The sequence below is a fragment of the Lygodium microphyllum genome, chromosome 1 (assembly GCF_053477565.2).
Source record: "Lygodium microphyllum isolate KBCC chromosome 1, Lygodium_microphyllum_v1.1.10, whole genome shotgun sequence".
NCBI lineage: Eukaryota > Viridiplantae > Streptophyta > Polypodiopsida > Schizaeales > Lygodiaceae > Lygodium > Lygodium microphyllum.
The window spans coordinates 162,284,311-162,302,430 of record NC_141135.1 but is presented as its reverse complement, the minus strand read 5'-3'; the positions used below and the strand labels follow the sequence as shown (position 1 = coordinate 162,302,430).

General features: G+C 40.6%; 1 protein-coding gene across 5 annotated transcripts in view; it reads left to right on the top strand.

Annotated features, from left to right (window-relative positions):
• LOC148041902 (argininosuccinate synthase, chloroplastic-like) overlaps window positions 1-18,120 on the top strand; it is a 143,181-nt gene that overhangs the window by 99,521 nt on the left and 25,540 nt on the right. For all 5 annotated transcript variants that reach the window (XM_087683942.1, XM_087683947.1, XM_087683944.1 and 2 more), the window contains 2 exons: window positions 4,886-5,024; window positions 5,197-5,245. In XM_087683942.1, coding sequence (XP_087540068.1) covers window positions 4,886-5,024; window positions 5,197-5,245 — 188 coding nt within the window. The remainder of the gene's footprint in view (window positions 1-4,885; window positions 5,025-5,196; window positions 5,246-18,120) is intronic.

The following is an 18,120-nucleotide window of genomic DNA, read 5'->3' as shown; positions in this document are numbered from 1 at the left end:
TGCTTTTACTTTTGGTCTACAGTTGGATAGAATGCATGGCCAAGTGATGGTTGGTCCAAAGGCTAAAATATGGACACGTGCTTTACATGCAACTGAAAATAGAAAGGTCACTGATAGTGAAATGTCTCATGCAAGGTAAGACATTCGTGACATAATTGGTTGGGAATCACCGGTAGATGCATATTTAGCAAAGGTACAAAACACGGATGTACTTGTGGAAGAAAAATGAAAGAGAGATGAAGATAATGCAGGGATATCTAAAAGAATGACAAGAAGAAGTGTGGATCAGGCTAAAGCTACAAATTAGCCGTCTCTCGAGCATGTTACGGAAGAGGTTAGTCAGGAGCAAAATCAAGATAACAAACAAGAGGGCAAAAAGAAGAGCAAGCAGCCAAGATATAAGTTGTAGTCTGACATGGAGACAGCCACAGATCCTAAGAAGGTTCTTGAAGAACGGATCTTAAACAGTCGGGTGGAATTCACCTTGGGAGAGGTGCTTGGCATCGCCAAGCGAGAATTTCATGATGAGATCATTGACATAATTAAGAGGAAGCGTCATTTTCTTGGTGATACCACTAGTGCATTGCTGCAATTTGAAGAGGAAACTCGTTTGTTGGGTATTCGGGCTGAATATGAGCATGAAGTAAGTGCTGGATTATCTATGCAGAATGCTACTAATCAGTGGACAGCATGTGGAAAGGAGAAGAAAGTGGCTGAAAATGTATTGTCTTGTAATAATATGCATGGTGGAGTAAGGCAGATGCAACAATACGGGAAAGAGACTTTAGGATTTATTTTCTCGAAGTCGTTATACAAGAAATCATTGGGCCAGGGCTACCACTGAAACGGTAGTGAAAATAGGGGAACGTGAAACTCCTTGTGTTGCTTTACTTGACCATGGGTCTAAGATAAATGTCATTGAGCGTGGATTATATGAAAATGGTGCATGGCGTGTGGATACTGATCATGGTTGGCGTATGAGGGTTGCAAATAATTCTTCGGGAGAGCTTTATGCTGCATGTCCTAATGTGAAAGTGACGATTGGTGATGTACAAGAAGAGCAATACTTCTTCGTGCAAGATAATTTCTCATATGCAATGATTTTGGGACAGCTCTATATTACAGGAGTGCGTATGGAAACAAAGGTGCTTGATGATGGTTTTGCTTATGCAAGAGTCAGAAGCAAGGATTGGGAGGAAAGCAGTCCAATTTCTTACTGTTTGTGTTAATCATCTTAGGAATTGTGATACGCTTCGAGAGTCTCCTTTGGCTCTAAATGCAAGGGAATTCAAAGACCTGGATTTTCATTAAGCATTGTTGTAATGCGGGGTTATCGTAGTGCTGTTCAAAGGATGTACTCGCCTCTTGATGGAATGAAGCATGCATTTATTATTGGTTATTCTCAGTTTACAGCAAACAGTTCAAGTTGGTTTAAGCCCATAGAAGCTATGTGCAAGACTGAACACATATCTATGAAACGGGCTACTAAGGAACTGAGAGCATTGGGACTATTAGCTGAAAATGAAGGCATTTCAGACATCTTTTATGGGCTGAATATTAATGACACTATGGCTGAAATTTCAGCAACTATACATGCAGAAAATGAGGCTAAAAACAGAGTGTTGTCAGTATGTTCTTTGGACATGTATGATGTTATAGCATTGTTTGCTCAGCAGGAAGGATTACAATGGGCTGAAGCACTTGTGGAGACTAAGTATAAGACAATTGACAAAAAGGTGAAACCAATTGCTTTGCCACTTCTAAGAGAAAGTGAGGGTTTGTATGAAAAAGTATCAAGGTAGCCAAGCTTACAGAATCCTAAAGATATAGGCAATGAGTTTACATCTGAAACATTACAGGAATTGAAAGTTAGTGCAGAAGGGTTTTTTTTGCCTGCTGAAAGAGATTGTTTTATGCAGATGTTGGCTAGGCATGGAAATGCATTTGCATTTCAGCCAATTGAAATAGGTTGTGTGGATCCAAATGTTGTCTCTCCTATGGTAATATTTACTGTGCCACATGTACCATGGAACTTGAGGCCTATTCCAGTGCCTGAAGCTTACTTGCCAAAGCTGATGAATTTGCTAAATGAAAAGATTCACATGAAGATCTTGGAGCCCTCTTCAGCCCCGTACTCAAATCGTTGGTTTACCGTGCCTTAAGAAAATGGGACTTTGAGATTTATTCAAGACATGCAACCGGTCAATAAAGTGACCATAAGAAATGTGGGTGCAGGTTTTGTGGTTGATGAATTTGCAGAGGCTTTTGCAGGCAGAGCAATCTATTTTGTAGGTGATCTTTACTCGATGTATGATCAGTTTTAGCTTGCAATTGAAAGCAGGGATATTACAACCATGAAGACTCCCTTGGGGTTAGGACGGATGTGTACACTCCCGCAGGGTGCAACAAACTTAGTGGCACACATGACAAATGCTATGAATAGGGCACTCAGGGATTTTATACCACAATTGACAATGCCCTTCTTGGATGATGTTTCAATCAAAGGGTGTGCAGTGGATGAAAAGAATGAAGAGATGGATGCTCATGGATGCAGACAGTTTGTTGCAGACCATATTGTGGATTGTGAGAGGATTTTGACACATCTAGAAGAGGTTCATTTAACTCTTTTTGGACAAAAGTCTGTCTTTGGAGTTGAAGAGGTTTTGATTGTTGGGCAGGAGGACCATCACCAAAAAAATAGATGGAATTGATAGAATGCAAGATGTATGCATGAATGTATCAGAGGTGCGTGGATTCTTGGGTGCATGTGCGTTCTATTTGATATAAATTCTTCACTTTGCACATGTAGCTGATGTTCTATCTTAGCTTCTGAGGAAAGGTTAGCAGAGATTTCATTAAAGGAAGCATGAGAAAGCAATGAAGAAATCGAAGCAGCTTTTAAAATCTGCTCCTACATTGAGAAAGGCTGACTATTCACATGGAAAGCCTATCATTATTACTATTGATACAAGCCCAATCGGGATTGGATGGGCAATTGGGCAAGATGATGAGGAAGGGCAAAGATATACGATACGCTTTGGTGCTAAAGTATTGATTGAACGAGAGAGAAGGTATCCGTAAGTTAAAAGAGTATTATGGGGAATTGTGACAACCCTTAAATGTGATAAGGAGTATTTTATGGGTGCTCATGTAGTCATTGAGACCGATTGTTTGCTGGTATTGGGTATGATTACTAGTTGTGCTACCCCGGACATTGCTATGCTCTGGTGGATTGCATACATTAAATCTTTGAACCCTGAACTTTAGCATATTGCAGGAAGAGATATGGTAGACATGCTATCTCGAGCACGCTATGAGAATGAAGATGGGATGATGGATAAGAAGGAAGAAGATGGCTTTCTTGCAGCTGAAAATGATGTTGTAAGAGTGAATTTAGCAATGCAAGGTATTGCTACAACATTAATAGAAGCTTGGACAACAAAGAGAAGACACTTTAGATGTTTTGCATCTTGTGTAGAAGTGTTTCTGGAAGACAAATATGCAGGAGAGTGACTGAGAATTGGTCAATATTTGAGTACATTAACAAAGAGAGATGAATGGTCTGATGAGAGTGACTTCCGGTAGCAGGGAAAAGAAACAAATTATTTAAGAGGCGGGAATTTAATACCTATGCGTTACCAGAATTGGAAGAAAATAGTGGCTATGATGCAAGGGCTAGCCAGGAAGATGAAGAAACAAAGGATATGGTTGCAGAGGATGAGGAGGACTTAGAATCAAGTGACAACTAGGATTTTGGCACATACCGGAGGATGTGCAGATTCAGAGGGAGTGGATGTTGTGCCACTACGTGGGCGGTGTGAAAAACTCTGGAGTGCATTATTATCCGACTTTCTTATTAATGTAGAGAGTCAATGTGATTTGAGTCATTAGTGCTAGTGTCCGTGGCATGGATTGTTCAAAATTTAGCCTATTTTTGATATTATTTATTGTAAAAATCCGAAAAAGTTAGAAAAGATTCTAGATTAGGATGGCATGCAAAAAGTAAGTTGCTTTTTTAACCAGTTATTGGATTTTTCATAAAAAAGAAAGAGGGACGAAATCGCACAGGTGGCGATTGCTGTTGACAGGCTGAAAAGTGCACTTTGAATTGGAAGGAGAAGGAGTGAACTAGGAGATTCCAAAGCAGGTGTTCAAGTGTCCTGGAGTGTTACCCCCCTTCTGAAGCCAGCGGAGCCATCAGATTTGGGTTCCGAGCAGCAGAGAGGAGGCTATTATTTTGATCCACGTTTTTGGTCTATGAGGGAGCTCCAGGAGATCTAATGGCTGGAGATTGCTTCTAAGTAGTGCCAGACAAAGGATTTCAAGTTCTGTCAATACATATTGATTCAATTCATTGTGCTTTGTCTTTGTCGTGTTTACCTCTTGTCTATTCTTTTTCTTTTCTTCCATCTCCTATCTCTATTTCTTTCTATCTTTGATCCTTGGTGGATTCGACCTTTCGACAAAAACCCCTCCAACAACATTCCTTTTTGCTTGGGATCCACAAGTGAGTTCCTAACTGTGTTAACTACAACTGCCTAAACAAGAAGAGGGAGTGCTATTGTTTCAGTTATGGAGGGTGAGTTAAGAATGGATGGATGGTTAGAGGTTTGAGATCAAGTCTTTTATAGCCATCAAACAGTTAACTGACTGCGTTGGTTCTTATGAATGAGGATGGTGGCAGGTCAATTCGCTGGAGCATATTCCCTTTTTAAGAGTTACTTAAGATTAATTGCAGTTTTTAAGATCATCTGGAAGGTCCGAAACAGCTGTGTGTGAAATGCATTGAGGAGTGATTTGTGTGATGTATTGGGCTTTTTTTGTGTTCACTGTGAGATCCTACTTTTAAGTGCTGACACTATGGTTTTCAACGTTACAATTGCAGTTGTTCGGATGGTTCTGAGTGAGAATTCTTCAAAATATATTTCTCCAGTGTCTACCGGTGGACTTCGAGGGAAACTAAATAAAGTTGTCTTGGCATATAGTGGGGGCCTAGATACTTCTGTGATTGTGCCTTGGTTAAGGTGAGGAGTTGACTGGATTTCCCAGATTTCGCTTCTGGGTCATAAATGCCTTAAAACTAGCTGCTTATTTCGCGTTTCTTTAAGTTATTGGCAAATATGATCTGTTGTAAAGAGATTCTCAAACTATATACAAACTTGTATGCTTTTTTGATCAGAGGTTGATTATTTGCAGAGAGAACTATGGCTGTGAGGTTATATGTTTTACAGCTGATGTTGGGCAAGTAAGTCTGATAATCCGAAACCAACCTTAACCTTCTTTTTCCTATGTGGGACACTTCAATTTAAAAGGACTTTATCTTTCTCTGTTCTATGTGGGACGCTTCAATGTAAAAGGACTTTGGTGTGCATGGAACTACCTCTTGCATTTGAATACATTAGTATTTCTAGAGTAGCTTTTTATCTGTTCATTAATCAGTTGTAAAGAGAGTGAATAAACACTAAGCGTTGCTTGTTCGTGGGACTATCCTGTAAAATATCTGCCATCTGAGACATTTGCATGTCCAAAGGTGACATATTTTGAGACATCAGGTATCATGCTTTTACCATGTGCTGTGTGTGGTGGCAGTACATATCATGTAAAGGGAGATCCCTGTATACAAGGACCTGATCTCTATGCAGTGAAGAGTGCAAGGTTTCAAGGGCCTTTGTGGAAAATCCCTGTTGTAGGTTATGCATGTATGCTTAAACCTTATCATGTATACTAGTCACGGATACTAAACAGTGCACCAAAGCAGGGATTAGTCATATAAATAGAAAGCCAAAACTGACATTATTAACAACATAGCTCGTTGGGAAACATAGAATTAGAGAATCCTGACACACAGATCAAAGAGCTAGTGTGATATCAATATTCAATTGATTCATTGCAGTATCATAAGGGAACTAACAGCTAGGAGATACAAATGCTAAGTTTCATGTTTCATGATACCCTAAGGTACTTCACAGCTACATTCATCTACTAAGGTAATCCAAGCCCTAACACTTGGCTCAGCCTGGTGGATGGTTGCTTGGCAGCTGGGACCTGAATCCCCTAATCCCTGGATTATATATTCTACGTCAGCATAATTATCAACTGAAATAGAAACTGAGAGTAATTCCTCATTAGGAGTTTAGCATCATTCAGCTTGCAGACATTCTTCCTAGGAACGACTTGCTTTCTTGGCATGCCGCGGTTTCTTTAGTTGCATTGTCAGTAATATGCCAGTTGTGACTCTTATGTTGTCAGTTATAGCTTGCTTGCACTTTGTGTCTTTGGTAAACGAATACAATTACCCTTTATGAAAAAGGGAAAAAAAGGAAACTAGGAAATATTTTGTCAAAATTAGGAAACATGACATTCTTCAAGACAGTGTCTCCCCAAGTCCAAGCTCAATATAATAAAGAAAATATTTGATAAGCCTGAATGGCAGTTGAAGTTGCCTGCACATTCCCCGCACCAGCAACAGTCACTTTCAGAGTTCCGTCTTCTTTAGCTTGTTCTTGTTCTTTCAATGTCTTATCATTTAGAAAAAGGTTTGAAGCATCAAGTTAAATCACTGTGGTTTTAGATAATCGACCCACAATTCTACTTACAGTGACATTGCCCTTTCCACAGGCACAAAACTGGAGCTGCAACATTGTGGTTACTCTGTGCAGGGACCTGAACCACTGCACTTGCACTGTTTTGCTTTGCATCCTGCTGCTCAATGTGTACAAGCACTGACCATTCAACAAACTGATCACATTTAGAGGTCACTTCTTTCAAAATCTTAACAATTGAAGCATCATTTCATTCCATGTCTTTTTACACCATCAATTTCATGAACTGCTCCTCAGCAAGTCTCTTTTCCTTCAATGCATGCAGTAATTTAGCTTTCAGATCTTGCATTTCAATTTCCATTGATCCAAGGTGCATCAGATAAGCATCCCTATCCTTCATAACCTCTTCCAAGTGTTCTGAGATGACAGAACCCATTCTCCCTATCATCAGATTCCGTGCTAGATTAACTGCTGCAATTAAATTGTTCCTCAGCTGTTGTTATAGCTGCTCCCTCCACTTCAACTCTAAATTTTGCAGAACTATTTTTTAATCTCAAAATTAAGGGTGTCAATCTTTGTTTGGTAACTCAATTTCTATTTTCAAACTTGCATTCAACGGTGTCAACATCTGCATCTCATCCATCACCTTATTCAGCAAATCCTTAGTCCACTGCTGTAAAGTTTTAGTAGGCATTTTCTCTTTAACTAAACTGCTGCTGTACTGCTTGAACCTTTTCTTATACTTCCTCCTTCTAGCCACCATTCCTTGTTGGCTTCCACCTTGAGATTATTGAATCTACCATACAAAATTTTGTTCCAAATGTGGTCACTTATGTGTAATCTATTCAAAAAGTTCACTTGTCTACATTACAATATGATTCTCTTCATATAAAATATTTTTGATAGTAATTATTCCACTTTTAGTACATATCTAGATCAATTGTGGTTGATGTCTTTTTGTTGGAGTTACCTCATGAAACTCAGCCATTCCACAAGACATGAGATCATAGGATAGAGATGTTGCTGGGTAGCCATCCCATCTCTTGGCAACCCTATAGGTTTAGCTTGAAAGAGGAGAACAGGCGAGATCGGTAGTTGTAGGATTATCTTGTGAAGGGATTTATTGAACCTTGTAAGTCTCTATGGGGCATGCCCATCCTTCTCGCTAAAAAGAAGAATGCCTGAAGGTGTTAATTATTTGATCATCAAGAACAAATATATAGTATGGATGCTCATGATTTTGGTCCTACCTTTTGAGGTAACAGATGCTTCTGCGACTTTTCAGCAGATGATGAGTGATTTGTTTTGTCTTGTCTGTATCTTGGTGTCTTCTTTGATGGCATACTTGTTTACAGTAGGTTATTGTGTAAAGAAATACTCAAGCACCAAAGATAAACACAAGTGTATGACAAAACACAAAGTGTAATAGAAGAACACAGAGGTGAAGAGTAACTCAAAGACAATCAACACTGACTAATGAATAAAATATAAAACAATGCTCAATGCAGTAAACACACTATGTAGAGTGAATATAAGACTTTGAACTCCTGTGTCTTTGAAGGACGAGGGTAGAAAGATGAGCCGGAGAGTGTATCGTACTTTGTATTATGGACATCAAACCACAATAGGCAAACTCCGAATGTGATCAGCAGTTGCAAACATAGGTCTGTGTCTTTGGATCAAGTTGAACACGGCAGAGCCAGCTGAGGAACAGTGGGCAGCAGGCTGAGAAAGATTTGGAGGATGACGGCAATTGCTAAATACTACAAACGCAGTTAGGGAATGTGTTGGCACAGCAGAGTCTGATGCTGATGGTGATGGCTCGAAGTCAATGTAGGCAGGCTGGAAATGCCTGCCAGATGCGAATGCGAGGGTTTGAGTGATGTAGACTGCTTGCCAGGAACTGCACCATTGTTGGCATGACCACGAATCTAGGTATCCTCCGGGGAGCCTTGTATTGATAGATGTAGATTCTTCTGAATCAGGGTTTGGCTTATGGGGGATAGGCACTCTCTAGGAAAGTTGGGTACTAAACATGTTTTGGGAATGTTTTTAAAGAGCCAATCAGTTTAAAATGCATTTTTGGCTCAATACATTGGACGAACATGTTAATCACTCAAGTGTATCTTGCATCTCTACCTATTTGCTCAAGGATATTTGGAGCCAAAAAAAGCATGATAGTCCATCTATGTTTTGGACTAGTGTGATCGATCAATGTTTCTGAAACTAGCCTTACTCCTCGGATAGGGTAGTAAATAACCTAATTAAGCACTAATTACAGCAAGTATAAAATCCACATAGACTAAAAATGCACACTTTATTTCTTTGATCTTGGACATTTGACACCCTGTTAGCCCCAAAATTGGCGCCCCTTGTCAAAATATGACGTACCAGCGAGATAGGAGGGTTCGCGGGTAGGAACATGGAGTGAACTCGGCAAAGATGGAGAAGAGAAGAGAAGAGGGAAGAAATTCTGATGAATGGAATGATGAAGTTTTGAATCATGGAGTGAACGTGAAACAAGGGAACAAGGTTGCCATAGCACAAGAAAGATGATGAAGACAGCCACGAACCACGAACCTCAATGTTCTCCTAAAGGGGTGTGAGGGTAGTGGAGAGGCTGGAGAGAAGAGGTGACGGACTAAATGAATCAGCTGTAAGGAATGAATGAGAGAGTGGCTTGTAAATAGGCACATTCAGTCTTGGGTGGCGCCCCTTTTTGGGGCAACAAACCCTAAATGCAAAATACAAAAATACAAAAATGCAAATTACATGTGAAGGGTGTGCTCAACACCCCCTCTTAAGCCCAAAAAGAGGAACAAGAGAAGAGTGAGGTGGAGATGCAATGCTACATGTTAAAGAATGCTCATGCAGCAGGTGCCACTTGGACAGTGTCTCTCGTGGGGAATTGTTCACTTGCCCAAGCACCCTAGTACAAAGATGATGAAAACACAAGAGGAATGTCAGACTTTGTGGGTTGCCGAGAACCATAAGGATATGCCCGTACTTGATCTCAAGAGGTGGCTCCATGTTGGCTAAGGGACAAAGAAGATCCACCCTGTAATCTGAGAATACCACTTGAAAGGAGACCTTTGAATATAGTCAAGAGAATGGATGAGCTGTAGAACCCGAAACTTAACCTCGGGAGAGAAGCCACTAGCTATGTGACTCAATGCTAGAAGGAATACGAAGGTCTAGTCACCAAGTCACTGCTAAAGATCCAAGGGCTGCGATCTAGGTAGATCCTCTAGATCTTGGGTACGAGTAGAGGAAATGACTGCGCAAAGGAGAGCCACTCCTCGAAAGTGAAAGGTGGTGGTGTGTGAAGAACTTCATGGCACATAGGGTCTCTTTTTGAATCGGAAGGAGAAGTAGGAGCCCTCTCTGAAACCAAAGAACTGGAAGCCCCCTTTGAGGGAAAAGTAAGAAAATCCCCCTTTGAATCCCAATGTGAGAGAGAAAGGGAATCCAACCACTGATGGCTCACAAACGGCAAAGCATCTGATGACGAAGGAAGTGCCGCCGGTCATGCCGAAGAAGGTATTTGGGACTCGGAAGAAGAAGCTGGAAATCACCCAGAAGTGGCCTCTTGAACCTCAGTGGAAGAGGGTGGGGAAGAAAGAGGCTTAGGATGAGCCAAGGTAGGGAAAAGTAATAGGCTCTCAGGAGAATGGATTGTGGAGGAGATGTGGGCTGGGGAAGCCACTGTACCCGGAAGTGGGTGGGAAAAACCTCCACGTAATGGGATGGTCTCCAGGAGGGCTTATCGCTTCGTAAGGTCTTAGAGCTTGCGTGTGCTTGAAAGGACTTAGTGCGCGTTGGGTGTGGCTTATTGCCTTGAGCATAATACTTTGATAGCCAATGCAGAACGATCTCTGTGGCCGAGAAAGGAGAGGTGGCACAAGGAGTGCCTAGTGGAAGATGCATATACTTCGGAGGGGTGGGAGCAAAGATCGATGTTGACAGTCTTCGGTGGAATGATTGTTCGTGGCGTAGTAGTAGCATCCAGTAGAAGGACAATCTGTCGGTGGAGACGCCATGGTACCAGTGTGGCAAACTGGAGAAGGGAGGGTGGGAGGGAGAAAAAGGATATCTCCCAATGCACTGTAGAAATGATAGAGAAATCAAATGTTGATGCCGAACCTGCCACCGGTCTTTGTCTTCTCTGATGAGGAGGATCTTTGTGGGCAAACGTAGCCAAGGAAGGTTGGATCTGATGCAGACAACAGTGCAGCGGAGAGAAAGGCAAAAAACGCAGATGAGCAGAGAGAAAGACTAAAAACGCAGACTGCAAGAGAGAGAAAACAACAAATGTAGGCAATGGAGAGAGAAAATCTGCTGCTGCGACAAGCTGAGGAGAAAGAAAAACAGTAGCGATAGCAGGGATGAGAGAGAAAACTGAACAGCCAGGTTGCGGAGAACAGCCGTGAGTAGCAGGGAGGAATCGACAGCAATAGAGAACAACTGCGAGCAGCTGGAAAACAACAAATGCGAGAGGGAGCAGCTGCCAGTTAGGATGTTGATGTAGCGGAAGAAGAAGAGAAGTGGATGTCAAACCCGCCACCGGTCTTTGCCTTCACTGGAGGAGGATCTTTGCCACTATTTCAGCAGATCCAGCTCTGATACCATGCCAAAAGATAACGTACCAGTGAGATAGTAGGGTTTCTGGGGAGGACCTCAAAGGGAACTCAGCAAACATAGAGAAGAGAAGAGAAGAGAGAAGAAACTTTGATGAATGAAATGATGAAGTTTTGAATCATGGAGTGAATGTGATACAAGGAAACAAGGGTGCCGTAGCACAAGGAAGATGATGAAGATAGCCATGAACCACGAACCTCAATGTCCTCTTGAAGGGGTGTGAGGGTAATAGAGAGGTTGGAGAGAAGAGGTGACAAACTGAATGAATCAGACGTAAGAAATGAATGAGAGAGTGGCCTATAAATAGGCACAGTCAGTCTAGGGTGGTGCCCCTTTTTGGGGTTGCAAACCCTAAACGCAAAACATAGAAACGCAAAAACGCAAAAACTGTGGTTTAAGGGTTTCTCAACACCCCTTGTGGTATTTCTTTATTTTATATTGTAAATGGAAGGAGTACAACTGAGATCCTGTGAGCTCTTCTGCTGTTTCTTTTGATATCAAAACTGACCAATAAGCCTTCAAACTAATTTGCCCCTTGGTTTGCTTGGGGATTGGCCTTCACTCTACTTCTTGAAAGACAAAAATCAACCCGAAATGTGACATTGCCTGGGTGGCCTCTTGAATCTTCCTGAAATTCCTCAATTTCAGTTGCTGGAATTCAAGTCCTAAGCCCTCACTTGTGAACATACATCCTGAGACGGTTGTCAAAACCCTAATTTCTATCGTAAGATAGGGTTTCAAATTGAAGCCAAGAATTACCTCTTTGAGATGAGCTATAGCACGCTATAACAAATTTAGGTTACTGAGTCTAAACTGTCTAGGCTTGCACCCTGTCTAAACCTGTAAGTGCCCTGTTTTGACCCTATAATGCAAGATAGTAACCCCAAATGGTTACCAAACCCTGTAGAAGGCTGGATAGGATTTGTGGGTACCCTGTAGTACCTGCACCTATACTTCATAATGAAGGGTGTACATGTAACCACTTGTAAATGCCCTGTAAGTGCCCTGTAAATTCCATGTTTTATCCTATTTTGAACCTGTAGGTACTTGAGCCTTTGGAAAGTCTTCAATCTTCAATTCTCCTTTTGTTGAAATCTCTTTCTCTGATGGCTTAAATTGGATAAAAATACTGAGATAACTTGAGAGATGGCTAGAGGATGAGAGAAAATGTTGTAGAGAGAGAAATTTCAATCGTAGGAAACGCTGAAAAGCTATTGCTGCCTCACTCAAACAACGATGGAAGCTGTGACCTACAGCTTAGGACCACTAGAACGACGACAACCTTGTTCTATGTGCTGTCATTTGCACTAGAAGGACCTTGGGTTATTGTCATCTCCGTCTTGGAGGGCTCCAAACTACTCACAGGTTGTAGAACTAGTCCATGGTTGTTGCAAATCACATTAGCACCATCTTCTTGCAATCTAACATGCTCCTCTCTCACAATGGCTAGAATAGACTGTATCAGCTCCTAAAAACATTTTTTTCACTTGCATGGCCAAGTTTTGTCAAGTGGTAATATTCTACTTCCATTTTTGAGTATTATTGAGCTTATTAAATTAACTTTTTAAATATTAATTTAATAATTATTTTAGTGCTCAAAAAATTAATTTCACCAGCCAATAATTAAATTGGCTAGGCTAATTTGCATTCCAAGTATCCTTGAGCAGGTATTAGCCCCTAGACTAGTATTAATTAATTAATTGATGCCTAGTTTCTAATGTCACTAGTGATATTAGTGGCCAATAAATTGGTCTAGGTGTATATTTTACACCGAGTACCACCTAATACATGTCACGCATAACTTGTTACAGCTTTTGCCTTTGACACCCACTGCATCCTTGGGGTCCTTGGCATGTTTTCATGAAATAACTGTCATGTGCATCATATGTGCTCTCTATGTATAAACTTACCGGTGTGAACATACTCTTATTTGTAGCCTAACATACAGATACATTTTATTCTTTGTGTATTGATACTCAAGTGGTACAGTCATCTTGGCATTCTCTCAATCTTACTGTAAACATTGTTCTTATTTGATTTATGTCTCGCATTTCATTGCACATTCATCCCAACAAATTGGTATTAGAGTTGAGGCAAGAGTGTACGCGCTTCTTGAGGACACTGCGAGCCAGTTCTGCATATGCGTGCGAAGAAGTCAGGCAGCTTGCCTTTCAACTAGTCAAGCATGAGTAAGCGTTCGACTTCACCAAGCGATAGCCCATTAGCACACTGTCGTGACTAGATAGAGACCGACAAGCAGTTAGCATGATTGACGTGGTTCAATAGGTAAGTTGTTGTGACCAAACGGAGACTGACATGCAGTCAACGTGATTGGTGTGGCACAACAGGCTAGGTGCAAGTCGAACATAGCCTGACAGGCAAGTCAGCAGCGACAGCGGAGGTTGGACGTGGCAGCAGGTTCGGCATGGTGCAACAAGCCAGAGGCGTGAGGCAGGTCGATGCGCGCCATGCTTCAATAGCTCCCCTTTTCGTCATTTTTTCTCTATATTAGTTCTTGCAGTCTATTCTCCTTTTCACTGATGGTAATTCACACGCATCAGCACAACTCCCAATTTGTGCATATTTATGCTCGGAAATTTGGGGGTTTTCCTAGACTTGATGCTGGTTATGCATAACAGTGAATTGGACTCGGAAATTGCGGAAATTGTGCACATTGGTCTTGAAAATTTTGGGGCTTTTCATGTATCATTGAAATTTTGCTCAATTGAGCCAAATTTACTAACATTGGTGCACATTTGGACCCGAGAAATTTGGGGCTTTTGCAAAATTTTACTAAATTTCATGCAAAGCCAGTGCCATCAAACCTCTTGATTTCAACAAGGGATTTTATAATAGTAAATATTAGGCTGAATATTCAGCTAATTTCAGCCCAAAATTTCAAGAGATAAAAGCAAGATTTGATCCAAGTTCATGTACAACAGTAGAAGAAATGACTTTCAACAATATAACTGAGATTTCAGCATATAATCCATGCATACACCACTGCAAAGTGACTCCCACTTCAGCAATATCACCAAAAATACATTTGCAACAACCCTAGATCTGCAAGTGATCACTAAGCCTACTACACCATGAATATTCAGCAGTACATCAACTCAATGTTACTCTTAGGAACACGTATCAATGGGCAGATTGGTTAAATGAAAATTTGGGGCTTTTGTTGAAATTTGTAAGTTTTAGCAGAATTGATGTGTGAAATGCACATTGGGAACATTGCTAAAGCAATCTTGGTGCTGTAAGTAGTGAAATTTGAGTTTATTATCTCCCACTTGTGAGTTTCTAAAGAAATTTGCAAAGAGTTCTAGTGTTTCCATGTATCAGAAATGCTTTTTAGGCACAAATGTATGCAGTACACATGTTTGGCAGCTGTGGAATGATAGGATGCAAGGCATTTAGTTTCTCAAGGATTGTGATGATGCTCTCTTGGAAATCAAGCCTGCAGCTATGATAGATAAGGATTGTGATGATGCTCTCTCAAGGATTGTGATGATGCTCTCTTGAAAATCAAGCTTGCAGCTATGATAGATAAGGATTGACCATTGCATACATTAAAATGGTTGTATTTGATGATGTACTTATAGACATTAAGCGTCTTGATACAGCTTATGCTATATGGAAAAAGTTGATGGACACTTACGAAAATACAACTCGAGTAAATCAAGTGCATCTCATGCGCAAGCTTGTGAACATGGAGTTTGATGAGTCTAAGTCAGCATTGAAGAATTTGAGTGCTTTCATAGGGATTTTGAGTCACTTGCAAGACTTTGGTTTGCAGCCCTTCAATGATAAATTGAAGGCTATTTTCTTGTTGATGACTTTGTCTGATAGTCGGAAGTCTTTGGTTGTTTCACCAAGCAACGACCCTGCTTTAATCTTTGATGGTGTTAGGGGCTCTATTCTCAATGAGGAGATCAGAAGAAAATCCAGTGAAGAGAGCAATGGTTCAACCTATCATCTTAGAGACAAATTGAAAAAGAGAGGTAATGCAAGAAATTAAGGTAAAAGCAGGAGGAAAAGCAAGGGCAAAGAGCAGGATGTTACTTACTATCAATGTGGGTGCAAAGGGCATAAAAAGCCCGATTGTTGGTACTACAAGAAAGAGCAAGAAAAAGAGAAACATTAAAGAAAGAAATAGAAGAATGACAAGAAAGATGAGGACAACTCTCCCTCAAAAGAAGTTGCAAAGGCAAATGTTGCATCTAGTATGATCATTGAAGAGCTCTTCGACATTGGAGAGAATCTTGTTGCAGCCTCATGCAATGATGTAGATGTTGTGGCAATAGTAGGTGATATGCATATCACCAAAAACGAGATGATAGATGCGTTACTTTCAGCTCATGATGGTCCCAATCATGGATAGTGGTTAGCGATGCCTCTTTTCATGTTACTCCCACTTTGGAGTGCTTTTCTGAATACACTACAGGCTGCCTAAGCAAGGTTTACTCAGGCAACAATTATGCATGTAAAATAGAGGGTGTAGGTACCATTCACTTGGCTCTTGAAAATGGCCAAGACCTAATTTTTACAGGATGTCTGAGGTGTACCTAGCATAAAGAAAAGAATAATTTTTTGGTCGGGCAACTTGATGCAAGAGGATACTTTACTACCTTTGGTGGTGTATCTTGGAAGGTGCACAAGGGCTCTATGTTGATTGTTAAAGGTAGCAAAAAGAGGACTTTGTACTATTTGCATTGTAAAGCATTACTTAGCAAGTTTTTAGTTGTGGCTGAAGTTCATTCATAGATGGAACTTTGGCGTTGTATGAGTTAAAAAGGACTTCAGGTTCTCTCCTTTTTAGGGAGATTCGATGTAAAAGGCTTTGGCCTTGACTTTTGTAATGATTGCATATATGGAAAACATGTGAAGTCTCCTTATTACTCTGGTGTCATTAAGAAGTCCAATGCACTTGTCTTAGTACACTCTGATGTGTGCACTATGCTTGTTAATTCACATGGGGGTGCATTATACTTTGTCACTTTTATTGATGATTTCAGTAGAAAGTCATGGGTATATGTGTTAAAGAGAAACAAGGAAGAGTTGGATGCTTTTAAAAGGTTTCATGCCTTTGTTACCACATAGAAAGGGCTTAAGTTAAAAGCTATAAGAATGGATAATGGGCACGAGTATGTTTCTAATGAGTACAAAAGATTTTGTGAGATGCATGGCATTAAGAGGGAGTAATTGCTTCTTTTGGTCCTGCATCAAATGGCAGGGCTGACAGATATAATCACATACTTTGTGAGAGAGTCAAATGCATGCTGTCCACAGCTAATTCATGTAGGCAATCACTCTTCCAATCGTGCATTGGAAAATGCCATTCCTGAAGAGGATTGGTCTGGCAAACCTGCTTCAAATGACCATCTGCGTGTCTTTGGTTGTGATGCCTTTATGCATGTTCCTATAAATCAAAGGACTAATATAGACATGAAATCCATCAAAGGCATCTTCATGGGATATGGAGATGAGGGAGAGATGGCTTATAGAGTTTGGCTTCCTCATGGCAAGAAGATAGTACGTAGCCGAGACGTAGTATTTAATGAGGCAAAGTTGCTGAAAAATGCGACACATGGTGACCTTGACAAAAAGAAGGTCAAATTTCAGCATGAACAGCCAGCCATTCAGCAACCATTAGCTGAAGATTCTATTTCTTTTGATGCCAAAAATGAGTAGTAACCTATTGTGCTACAGCCATCACATAATGGATAGCAAATAGATACACAAAATGGAATAGGGCAGCAAGAAGAACATGCTGAAAACATTTTACATCAGTAAGAAAATGTTGAAAATCAGCCACCAGGTGATGGTGTGCACATACCTAAGGATATAGACCCATTACCTAACAATACAAATCATTGGGTAAGAATGTCTACAAGTGTCAAAAGGCAGCCACATAGGTTTCAAGGATCTTTGGATTATATATTGTTGATTGATGAAGGTGAGTCTTTGACATTTAGAGAGGTACAGTCATGTGAAAACAAGAGAAAGTGAGAGCTTGCTATACAAGAAGAGATGAAGTCTCTGTATGCGAATAACGCATGGGAGCTTGTACCTTTGCCCAAGGAAAGGAAAGCTATCCCTAACAAATGGGTTTACAAGGTTAAATGTATTGATGGGAAGCCTAAGTACAAGGCATGTTTAGTTGCAAATGGCTATACACAGAAGGAAGGCATAGACTTCTAGGAGGTTTTTTCAAGAGTGGTGAAGATGACTACGCTCCATGTTTTGTTTGCTCTCACTGCATCCTTGGATTTAGAGTTGGATCAAATGGATATGAAAACTGTTTTTCTTCATGGTGACTTGGATGAAGAGCTATACATGAAACAACCAAGAGGTTTATGTATTCCAAGGAAGGAGCTTTTGGTTTGCAAGCTATAATGCAGCTTATATGGGCTGAAACAAGCCCCTAGACAATGGTATAAAAAGTTTGATACCTTCATGCAAAAAATTGTGACACTAAGTACTACAGAGGGTGAATATATTTCAGCCATAGAAGTTTTTAAGGAAGCTCTTTGGCTTGGCCATTTGGTTAAGGATTTTGGTCTCTCTTCACGTACTCCAATGCTTGGTTGTGATAGCTAGAGTGTCGTATGTGTGGCTAAGAATGCCTGTTTCATGCAGGTATCAAACACATAGATGTTTGGTACCACTTCAATCTACAGGTCTTTGATGATGGTCTTGTCACACTAACTAAGGTCAAAACCTAAGATAACCCTACAGATGTTATCACTAAGAGTCTTGCAAAGGCTCAGCATGAGCATTGTATCCGATTAGTGGGAGTTGGCTAGCTTAAAGGTACCACTTCTTAGGCCTTGAAGTGGGAGGTTGTTGGGTGTAAAGTTTCTTAATCTCCGTATATATAAATTTACGGGTGTGAATACATCCTTATTTGTACCCTAACATATAAATATATTTCATTCTT